The 12,086-nt window shown below is 37.4% G+C and overlaps 1 protein-coding gene across 1 annotated transcript; it reads left to right on the top strand.

Moving 5' to 3' along the window:
• The first annotated feature begins 862 nt into the window (after positions 1-862).
• LOC18422558 (P-loop containing nucleoside triphosphate hydrolases superfamily protein) lies at positions 863-8,670 on the top strand. The gene is made up of 7 exons (XM_006878513.4): positions 863-1,676; positions 2,664-2,978; positions 3,634-3,917; positions 4,376-5,410; positions 5,676-5,844; positions 6,719-6,876; positions 8,186-8,670. The coding sequence occupies exons 1-7, from the start codon at positions 1,112-1,114 to the stop codon at positions 8,426-8,428; spliced, it is 2,769 nt and encodes a 922-aa protein (XP_006878575.2). The 5' UTR covers positions 863-1,111; the 3' UTR covers positions 8,429-8,670.
• Positions 8,671-12,086: the final 3,416 nt, after the last annotated feature.

Below are 12,086 nucleotides of genomic sequence, written 5' to 3'. Positions count from 1 at the left end.
TTTAGCGTCTCTCCTCGTAGTTACAACTCTCACCACAATCTCACTCGCGGCTCAGATCTCATAAACACCCCTACCCAACAAAACAAATCGAATCTTACTTGTTCCTTTTTTTTTTTTTTTCTATAAATCTCACCTGTTCTTTTCACCCCCACAAAATAAATCGAATATTAAAAACTCCATATTTACAATAAGAGCAACGATCCTATAGAATCTTTTTCCATCTATGTGCGTGGGATCTCAAAAGATCATATTAAAATTGACATAGATTTTTAGAAAAGTTATCACATGTATAATTTGATTATTTTAAAAATCTATACTAACTTTAATGATGATCTATTGAACGTCCTACGCATATGGATAGGAGAGGGTCCTATATGATTGTTTCTCTTACAATAAAAGAGAAAAAACTTTAAAAATAAGACACTCACTTTTCTTGAAAAAAATATAAAAAATAAAAATATTAAAATATAAAAAAGATGCAATTTCTAAATAGCTTAGACTTTTATGAAAATAAAGTTAAAGCATCAATTCGAGTCCTCCTTAGAAAGTACTTTGGGTATGTCTAGACTGTTATGAAAATAAAGTTAAGCATCACTTCCTCTTGGGAAAGTACTTTGGCTATAAGAAAATTTTTATGATGGCTTTAAAATTATTTTCCAATACCGTTATGAATTTTTAAAAAATCAATTTTCAGCTCTTATTATGAAATTTGAAGCTAAAAAAAAGTACAAATCTTGAAAATTGATAAATACTTATTTTTAGAGAGAAATAGACCTTTAGATAATGTGTTAAAATATACATTATTTTTTAAAATTTACAACTATAATAGTCAAAGCCGAGATGATCGATTTGAATGTTTTCCAGTACTGGAACTGCAATTGGAGTTTTTGTCAAGAAATTTTCCATACAAAAATTATGCATTTCTCCAAGAAAATAAAGGTTTAAGTTCAAGCACACTGGAAGATACTGTGTGGAGAATCTGGCTCATCAATTTAAAATGACGTTTCGCCAATGAAATAAAACTCAACCATAGATATTAGAAACCGTTTAAATCATAGCTCTCTCTCTATTGACCGTGTTATGAGAAAATCCACTTCCATATTTTTAACATATGGAAGCCGCTCTCTGTGGCTTTCCCTCTCAGAGGCTGCTCAAATGGCGCCCCATCTGTCCTCTCCTGCAAAACCCCTCTCTCTCGACCTTTTTTCTCTCAACTGTCAAAACCCACTACTCCAAACCCAAGAACCCACCTCTCATCAAAGCGGCTCGACCCAACACACCCCCCACCTTGACCACCACGAACCAGAGCGCAGACCCACTTGGTCGACGCGAACTTGGGAAGCTGGTTGTGAAATGGGTTTCCCAGGGCATGAGAGCCATGGCTTCTGACCTTGTCTGTGCAGAGATAAATGGCGAATTCTCTGAGATTCAGCAAAGTATGGGTCGAGGTCTCACTTTTGTTACTCAAGCTCAGCCTTATTTGAGCGCAGTTCCCATGCCAAAGGGAATGGAGTCCCTTTGTTTGAAGGCGTCGACCCATTACCCAACTTTGTTAGATCATTTTCAGAGAGAGTTGAAAGAAGTTTTGCAAGAGTTTCAGGGGAGGAAGCTGCTTGTTGTTGATGATTGGAGGCAGACTGAGTCATGGAAGTTGCTCAAGGAGTTCTCTAATTGTGGTATCTTTTTGTCCAGTAGACTGAAGAAAATGATATAGATTATTTTATTTTCAAGAAACTAATTGGGGTGTTCTTTTGTTTTTCATTTTTCAATTGATTCGGAGCATTGTATATTCGTTTTTGGTGTAGGGTCAGACTATTTGATTGAATTATTTATTGGGTATCGGGCCTTGAAGGAGCATTAAAGTCTTGTCAGTTATAAACATGATGGGCTGCTTGTTTAACTGACTTTTACCTGTTGAAATTTGCTCTTTTGTTGAAAGTTGTTATGAACCTATTAATTTACATTTATTTGAAATATGGTGGGAAAGATATGGTTCTGAGTGGAATAGCATTTGTATAGCCCAACCCAAATAGTTGGGATAAGGCACAGATGCTGATGATTTGAAATTTTGTAAAAATGATGATCCCTTTCTTAATGAGAAATGTAATTTACTACTTTCTTGAAGACTTTTGTGAAAGTATTTAACCTTGATTTTGGATTTCCTTTAAATGCTCAGTAATGATGATGGTTCTTATTGGCATTTTATTTCATTTTCTTCAATGAGAAGCTAAAGCATTGGAAAATTTCCATTTTGTTAGTTCGCATGAATATGATAGTTTTGTTCTGTTGAAAGGACTAGGACTGAATTCAAACATATATGTAATTATGAGTTTTATTGCCAATTGGTTTTTGTATAATGATGAATAAGAAAGGAGTTATTATCCCAAAGAAAATCTAAGAAACGAGTGAACTGGTAGATCTTTGATTGGACATTTCCTTTTGTTCCAATTGACCGCTTCATACTATCAGTGAAGCATCTCTCTAGAATGCCGTGCCTTTTTATGTTTGCCTCAGTGAGGCATACCTCTAGAATATCATGCCTTGGCATGATGGCCCCTTATTGATGAAGCAAATAGGTCCATTCTGCAATTTTCTTCTTACTCCTCTTTGCAATTAGTTGTTGTATGTGGGATCTGTGAAACTTGAAGATGTTATACGTGCAGCGCAGCATCGTGTCATAGTGAGAAAAGTTTCCCCTGTGAAAAGAGCCTTGCATGGTGCCTTGGGGATGGAACTTGAGAAGGTCCAGGCCATGCAGAGTCATATCGATGACTTTGCGAGGCATATGTCTGGTCTTTTGAGAATAGAGCGTGATTCTGAGTTAGAAGCAACCCAAGAGGAGTTGAATGCAGTGCCCATGCCTGATGAGAACTCTGGTGATTCTTTGAAGCCAATTGAGTATTTGGTTAGCCATGGACAGGCCCAGCAAGAGCAATGTGATACGATTTGCAATTTGTATGCTGTTAGCTGTTCAACAGGTGAGATCAACCATTTTAGACCTCTCTTTTTTGGCATTTTATGTTTTGATGCTTATGTGGGAAAATAAACTGTAATCGAAGGATTATGGATACCACCATCCAGTGGGGTTATCACCATCCAATGAAATGACTATTGGGTTATTGTCTTTGTTTGGTGGGTCTCACTCCATTGCGATCCATCATTTCGTTTCTCTAGTCCTTTGAATATAATATGTTTCCCCCATAAATTATTATCTGCGTAGAAACATTTCTTTGTTATGATTCATCAGAATTTTGATGCATGGTCCAATGGTTTAGCATTACATATAAATGTATGCATGCATGTCTACACACACACACGTATGATTGGTAATGGCTGTTACCTGAGGCTTCCATGAAGCCAGCAGCCATCGTACTATCTTCTTGCTTGCTCATACATATTTTTAGAATTGTGGAAACAGGGCTGCTACTGCTTGCGAACTTCTTGCTGAAACACAGTTGATTGTTAACTTGAGATTTGAGAACTACACTAAGCATGCTTGTCTTTTTCTTGTTCTATTAGAATAGGTTATACCTGAATTCACTTTGCAGTCTATAGGGCTTCATTCTCATGCTGTCTATAGGGCTTCATTCTCATGCTGGTAATCCTTACATTTAATGATGCTTCCATATACAGGATTGGGTGGAATGCATCTGGTTCTATTTAGAGTGGAAGGGAACCACCGATTACCACCAATTAGCCTTTCTCCTGGGGACATGGTTTGTGTGAGGGCATGTGACAGCCGTGGAGCGGGTGCAACATCTTGCATGCAAGGTTTTGTAGATAATTTAGGGGAGGATGGATGCAGTATCAGTGTAGCTCTTGAGTCTCGTCATGGTGATCCCACCTTTTCTAAACTCTTTGGAAAGAACGTCCGTATTGATCGAATTCATGGATTGGCAGATGCGCTCACTTATGAGGTATCATTGTCATTCTGTTTATTTACTTTATTACGGCTCATTGCATTGTTTAGTCTATGAATTTGTTGTTAGAGCTTGTTCAAATTGTTGTGCATATCCTCTATTAGGCACAGGTGATTCCTGAATATAATAAATGGCAACTAGATTAATTAATTACCTCTTCCTGTATCTGTTTCTCTCTTTTGGCCCATCTGACTGCTTCGAGTTGAAGACTACCATCCAATTCAATTGCTTTTGGTGGAAAGGATAATGAATCTTTTGAGAGTAGTATTCTCTTGTTTGTTGTAGTGCGTGATGCATATTGGCTGCTTTAATAACTGTTTCCTTCTTTTAAAGAAATAATGAATGCAGCTACATGAGGTAGTATCTTTTGCAAAACAAGATTGCTCTGCAGTAGAAAATAGAATTTTGGATATAATCTTTGTGTTTTTTTTCCATGTTTCTGTCTTCTATCACAGCGTAATTGTGAAGCATTAATGCTTCTCCAGAAGAACGGTTTGCACAAAAGGAACCCTTCTATAGCTGTTGTTGCCACTTTGTTTGGAACTAATGAAGACATTTCATGGATGGAGCAGAATCATTTGGTGGAATGGAATGAAGATCCCACCATTTCCGAGCTACTACCAAGAGGACCATTTGACAAGTCCCAATTAAGAGCAATTGCTGTAGGCCTAAATAAGAAGAGGCCTCTACTGGTAATTCAAGGGCCCCCAGGCACAGGGAAGTCTGGTTTGCTAAAAGAACTGATTACTCTTGCCGTTGAAAGAGGAGAACGAGTTCTTGTGACTGCCCCTACAAATGCTGCGGTGGACAACATGGTAGAGAGGCTCACAAATGTGGGATTAAACATTGTTCGGGTTGGAAACCCAGTTCGTATTTCCCCATCTGTGGCTTCAAAGTCTTTGGCATCAATTGTTAATGATAAGCTTGCAACTTTTCGGAAAGAGCAAGAGCGAAAGAGGGCAGATCTAAGAAAAGACTTGAGGCATTGCTTAAAGGATGATTCTCTAGCTGCAGGCATTCGCCAACTACTTAAACAACTTGGGAAAGCCCTTAAGAAAAAGGAAAAGGAAACAGTAAAAGAAGTTTTATCAAGCGCCCAAGTAGTACTCTCTACAAATACTGGTGCTGCTGACCCGATAATTCGAAGGCTGGATTGTTTTGATCTAGTGGTTATAGATGAAGCAGGGCAAGCAATCGAACCATCTTGCTGGATTCCAATTTTGCAAGGGAAGCGTACTATACTTGCAGGGGACCAGTGCCAGCTAGCCCCAGTTATTCTATCAAGGAAGGCCTTGGAAGGAGGGCTTGGGGTATCTTTAATGGAAAGAGCATCAAAATTGCATGAAGGAATTCTAGCCGCTAGATTAACGATACAGTATCGTATGAATGACAAAATTGCCAGTTGGGCTTCCAAAGAAATGTACGATGGGCTCTTAAATTCTTCCCCAACTGTTGCTTCACATCTTCTTGTCGATTCTCCATTTATCAAGGTATATCACTCTGTTTTGCAATACCCCATCTTGGTTATTGCTCTAGGGGGTTATTTCAGGGCTAATTCTTGCACATTGTATTAAATTAATAATTTTGTTTTATATTGTTACTGATATATTAATAGCTTTTTTATGGTAGTATCAAATTAATGATTTTTTTTTTATGGACAGTTCTAACGTAGAAGATTTTTTCCTTTTCCTTTTTTCTTATTCTATTTTTGTTTTTGTTTTTTTTTTTTTTTTTTTTTGCATGTTTTGATTTCAGGCCACATGGATAACTATGTGCCCTCTACTATTGCTCGATACTCGAATGCCTTATGGCTCCTTGTCTATTGGTTGTGAGGAGCATCTAGATCCGGCTGGCACGGGTTCCCTCTATAATGAGGGGGAAGCGGATATTGTTGTGGAGCATGTGTTCTCTCTTATTTGTAGTGGTATGCTGTCAGCTGCTTTATTAGTGGATTAGTATTGAAAATGTAATGTGCTACAATTTGCCTATTTAGGAAATTCATGACCTCTACATTGTCAATTGGATTATGTTTACATTTTCATATGTATTTTGCTAATGTATTTTCACTTTTTTCTTTTTTAAGAATATACGTTATATTACACGCATCATAAGTAAATTTTATATAATTTAAATACAAGTTGTTGTGAAAGGATTAGTAAAATTGTTGATCTTGGTTCAGATCCCAAGAAGCTTATGTTTTGTCGGACATAAGCTTTCAAATAAAAAAACTTACTTTGGTATATATAAAATATAAACTACATATTTTTTAGGAAAATTTATCGAAATACCCATAGGAGATCAACTATTTAACATTTTGCCCTTCTGCAACTATTCCAACTCATGATCCTGTTGCTTTGATGGGTATTTTGAAATTAAATAAAAAAACATGGATAGAGGGTTAATTGCTTCATATCTCATAGGTACTTAGATAAATTTCCCTAATCTTTAACCCCATTGAGGACATACTTAGTATCTACCCCAGTTGGAAATGCAGGTTAAAACAAGTTGGTTGGGACACAGTCACTCGTCCTAGTCACCATTTATTTCTCATTGCTTTTCTTCTATTTTGGTTGGGGCTTTGTCATCTTCAAACAAATTCCTTTTGGGATGTATCTCTTTTTGGCTGTATCGCTATTGAAACATATCAAGCAGATAAAAATATATTATTTGATGTTAATATTTAGAGCAGGTTCATTATTTTTCCATTGGATGAAGGTTCATTATTTTTCCATTGTCTCTTTCATCCAACAAGATGCTGAATATTTGATTCCCTAAATCATTTTAGAACATCCATGCAGGAGTTTCTCCAACAGCAATTGCAGTGCAGTCCCCTTATGTAGCTCAAGTTCAGCTCCTGAGGGAAAGGCTTGATGAATTACCAGAGGCTTCTGGTGTTGAGGTTGCTACAATTGACAGTTTTCAAGGACGGGAAGCTGATGCAGTAATTATATCAATGGTATTTTCTTATATCCATTAAATACTCTTTTCCTCAGCACCAAGGCAAATTTTATCCATATTCTGCAATAATTAGCTCATAAACTGCATTGATTTTTGAAATTTACTGAAATCTATAGAAAAACCAGAAAACATTTGCAGTATTACAGAATGCTTCATATTTTACCTAAATTTACATGGAGGTCCTACTCTCTCACTTTTTCTTTTTTTTTTTCCTATTTTTTCCACTCAATTCAATGTTAACAACATCCAACTGGTTTTTTTTTTTTAAATTTATTTGTTGACATTTAGGGCTGACTGATAGCCCAGATATTGGACAGCCCCAATTATGCGCTGGTCCGAAGTTTCAAACATCGGACCGCCCTAAGGTTGGGTAGTTTGATGTTTGAAACATTAGACCCTTCACCGGTAATAATTTTCAAGCTTTGGGGTGGTCCGATGTTTCAAGCATCAAACTGACCCAAAGAAAGTCCAATGATGGATATATTGGACAGTGTTTTGAATGAAAAGAAATTAGGGTAGTCATATGTTTCAATCATTGGACTGATACAAAAATGACCCCTAAACTCTCAGGCATCCCTACAGTTCTAGATGATTAAAAAAAAAGAAGAAAAAGAAGCCTGGTTGATGTCGCTAACATCTGATCAAGGGGCAAAACTTAAAAAATAAAAAATGTGAACTTTCCATAGTACCATAAATATCAGGAAAAGTTTTACCTTTACTTAGTACCAGAAAAGTTTTCCGGTATGGTCATGAACTTTCCTTTAATTTATAGAATGTGAAATTGCTTTACTGTATCCCCTTCAGATTGGGGCAGAAGCTTTTGAAGTCAACAATGTTTTTGTCGGAATAAAGAAAATTTTCAAAGTTATGGTGGGGAGGGATGAGGTTTCTCATTTATATGATTGTGAATTTATGGACCCAGTCACTGGATTCAGCCGACTCTGAATTTCTTTTTGGAGTACTCTGGATGATTATAATGTGATCAACCAGCCATTCTATATTGGTTTTAAACTTGAAGACATTCTCAATGTGCAGGGTTTGTTCAATTGAACTCATGAACTTTCTCTTTTTGAAGTCTCTAGGGTTCAATAAACCTTTCACAGAGCTTACATTCTTCAAGTCCTTCCGATATTAAGCATTTTCAGTTGCCTAGGCTCATTTACAGGGAATATCTGTCGGAGCCTCCTTTCTCTCTCTCTCTCTCTCTCTCTCTCTCTCTCTCGCTCGTGCACATACACCTGCATTGCTTGAAGTAGATAAAAAAAGAAATTTGGTATCTGAAGACTTTCTCGTTGTTGATATTGTAGGTCCGATCAAATACATTAGGTGCTGTCGGGTTCCTGGGTGACAGTAGGAGAATGAATGTGGCAATAACGAGAGCTCGGAAGCATGTTGCAGTTGTGTGTGATAGCTCTACCATTTGCCACAATACATTTTTGGCCAGACTCCTACGCCATATTCGGCATTATGGGAGAGTGAAGCACGCGGAACCTGGTAGCTTTGGAGGAACTGGACTTAGCATGAACCCCATGTTGCCCTCCATCACCTAAGAGCAAGCCACCCACTTCCATCACCCTTGTAAAATTATTTAGGAGCTTTACTGTGATTCTCTCTCTCTCTGTACATAATTTAATTTATTCTACAGGAGTGTAATAATTTTTGTATTGATGAATGGTGACGATTCATTTCCACAGGATGTCGAACCAGACAGATGTCACAACAACTGTAATTTGTGTACAATATTTTGGAGGGAAATTACATGCAATTTACCTCATGAGAAGGGGAGTTTAAAGATTTTATTCTCTATCCTCCTTAGTAGGTAAAAGATGGGAATTCAAAATAGAGATGGAAGGATATCATGCCTCATTCTACGGCATTGACTTGCTACTTCTGATGCCAAAGCTGAATGTGATTTGGCATATGTTTGGATTCTCTTAAGTTTTTTATGCTCACAGTTAATGCTGTATTTATGGATCCTTTAGGCCATGATTGTTTTGGGGCAGGGTTTGCTGGTGGGGTTCGTACCCGTGGACATTGTGTTGTGGCCAGCCACCCTTACGATTAGCCCATCCCAAATGTTCACATCAGGTTGATTTCAGTTATCTAGGATTTGATTGCCTGAGTTCTCATATAAATCAGATTCCTCACCGCTGATCCGCTAGACTGAAGGTGGGTGTCATGTAAATTTTAGAACATCGGGATTAAACGGAAATTATGTTAACTGCTCGTCAGATGAGATTTGCTTGGAGCTCCTAAAAAGCTCCAAATCCCTTGACTCCAATATAATTCTAACGGGTGGTCCATATCTGATTTGATCTCCTGAGTTCTCTTATGAACCAGATTCCTTACCACTGATCACTGTTGTATAAATTTTGGAACGTCAGGATCAAATGGAAATTGCATCAAGTTCTCTTCAGATGGGATTTGCTTGGAGCTCCAAAAAAGCTCCAAATCCCTTTACTCCTAAATAATTATAATGGATGATCGATATCGGATTTCATGATATTGTTGAATTTGAAGGAGCATTGAAGCTCCAAATCAGCTTCTTATTGGGAGATATTTGAGCTATAGAAACACCACTCTTTTATGGTCCTTAAGGGTCAGCAAAGTTTCCCCGTTTCTATTATTCCTTATAGAAAAACATAAATTGTGCTCTTCCCCGTGCGTGTTCCTTGGACGATGGAGAGAGATAGGTCTACGAGTTGTATGGTTTACTAAGACAGACAAACGAAATTGTACAATGTCTAAGTTCCAACATCTGCAGGTGGAAGAGCTCTTGTATTTATTCTTCTTAAGAGGGTGGAATACACTAGTATATAAACCACACCCCTGACTTCCGGTGTTAGCGGTGTGCAAATCTGGCACTGCCTGAGCCATCTTGAGTACTGGTCTATCTCAAAAGACCCCTAATTGAGCCCCCATTTCCACCTGTTCCACCCACAATTGAAGTCTTATTAAAATTTATTTTGAGGCCCAAAGCTAGTTGACAATATAAGAGGAATGTGCTCAAATTCTACATTTGTTCTTCACTGGCATCACAGAAATTAGAGTGTCATCTGTATATTACAAATGTGAAATAGTGCACCCAGATGAGGAAACTTGAAAACCTATAAGAAGACCTTCGTTCACAATATTCTTAAACATCAGGCTAAAATCTTTTGCTACTAAGGTAAAAAGAAAGGATATAGAGTGTCTCATTGTCTAATGCCCCTAGAAGCACGGAAGAGCCCCTTATGAGATCCGTTAATAATAATCGAGAAATGGGCAAAAGAAATGCACCCCATAATCCAAGAAATCCATCTGATACCGAAACACATTCTTCTCATAATCTCACTGAGCACTTGTCATTCAACTTTGTTAAAGGCCCTCTGCACATCCAATTTAATAACCACTCCTGGCAGCTCTGAAAGATTTCTGGAGTGAATGCATTCATGGGCAATAAGAATGTTATCCGTGATCATGCAGTCTCTAATGAAGGCTGATTGTTCATCAGATATCACAAAAAGGAGAACCAACTTAAGTCTCGCTGCTAAAACTTTTGCAATAATTTTATAAAGACTAAACAAAAGACTAATGGCCTAATATCTCCATTATCAACAATGATATCTTTTTTTGTAATTAAAAAATATAAACAGAATTAATACCCTTGATAACACTTCCAGTTTAAATAAATTCCTTAACCATTAAACAAACATCATCGTGTAGCATATCCAAAAAATACTAAAAGAAGATAAGAGTGAAACCATCAAGGCCAGGGGCTTTATCCCCTGGAAGAGCAAAAACTGCCACTCTAACTTCTACCACAGTAACGTCCATTTCCATATCAGAAACCAAGAAAGGTGGCAAAAATTAAAAATGAACACCATTTAAGATAACCCCAAGTTTAAAATCACTAGAAATATCAAACTAAAAATGTTGAACAATGGTCTCATCACGATCTGAAACGTCACCTTCCGATACACCCTGTAGAAAAATAATAGTAATATCATTTTACCTTTTACGCGCATTCATGATAGCATGAAAAAATTTGGCATTTCTGTCACATGCCTTAAGCCATTTAACTCTCAATCTCTATTTCCAATAAATCTCCTTCATCCTAAAGAGAACATGTAGCTTATTAAGCAAACATTTTTTATTAGCACTTATCTCATCAGATAAAACTTGGTTTTCCTTAATAGAATTTTCAATCATCTCTAAGTCCATCAAAGTGGTATCAATCTTGCATTTAAGTTGATGCTGGTTTGGTTTTTTCTAAGAGATGAGTTTGTACTTCAGGTAGATTAGCGTCTTATGAAGATGAAAGCCAAAACTGCCCAAAACATAACAACTACCCCAAGTATGATTGATGGTATCCACAACTTCAGACCAATCCATCCAGTGAATATCAAAACAAAAAGGTCCCCAGATAAGACCTCCTCAGTATGAATACATATAGGGAGGTGACCAAAGGAAAGTTTGATAAAAGCATTACCCTTGACCAAAGGCAGTGCTCTTTCCCAAGCCTCTGAGACAAGAAAGCGGTCAATCTTGGATATAATCAGATTGGATGAACAATTACTGGAGCAAGTAAAGTGAGCTACAGTAGGAAGATCTAATAAACCATTCTCCGTAATGAAGTCTTTAAATAGCTGCATATGAGAATTAAATCGGGAAAAAGTGAAAATTTCATCTAGGTGGCGAATAAGGTTAAAATCCCCTTCAATGCAAACAAGAAGTCTCAAAGAGGAAATAAAAGATTTCAAATCATCCAAAAAGACACCTTTAAGGGTAGCAATATTAGGCTCATGCACATTAATAAGCACCCAACGGAAACCCCTGACAGGACCTTCAAAAGTAATTTCCAATAACCTATCAAATTTGAAAACATCTAAGCAAAGCAAAGTCGTTGGGTCCCAAAGAACCCACAAACCCCCAGAAAATCCAATGGCATCCACACCCTCAAAACACAGAACCATTAACCTACAGAGTCTTGACATCCAAAAGAGAAGGCGAAGCATACTTAGATTCTTGCATAATAAAAGCAAAATGTTTAAATTTAGAAGTCAAGAAATTGACCCCTTTCTTACGTCGATTAGCATATAGGCCACGCACGTTCCAACTGATAATCTTCATAGGCGAGTTGAAGGTTAATCAGGTCCCTCGAAGCCACCATCTTCATAAGGACAAAAAGAGCTAGAAGAGCAAGTGCTGCCGCTGCAACTAGAAAAG

This window comes from Amborella trichopoda, chromosome 3 (assembly GCF_054954075.1).
Source record: "Amborella trichopoda isolate Santa Cruz 75 chromosome 3, AtrichopodaSantaCruz75HAP2 v2.0, whole genome shotgun sequence".
NCBI classification, from domain to species: domain Eukaryota; kingdom Viridiplantae; phylum Streptophyta; class Magnoliopsida; order Amborellales; family Amborellaceae; genus Amborella; species Amborella trichopoda.
Note: the sequence above shows the minus strand (reverse complement) of the source record. Positions and strands in the feature narration are given on the sequence as shown.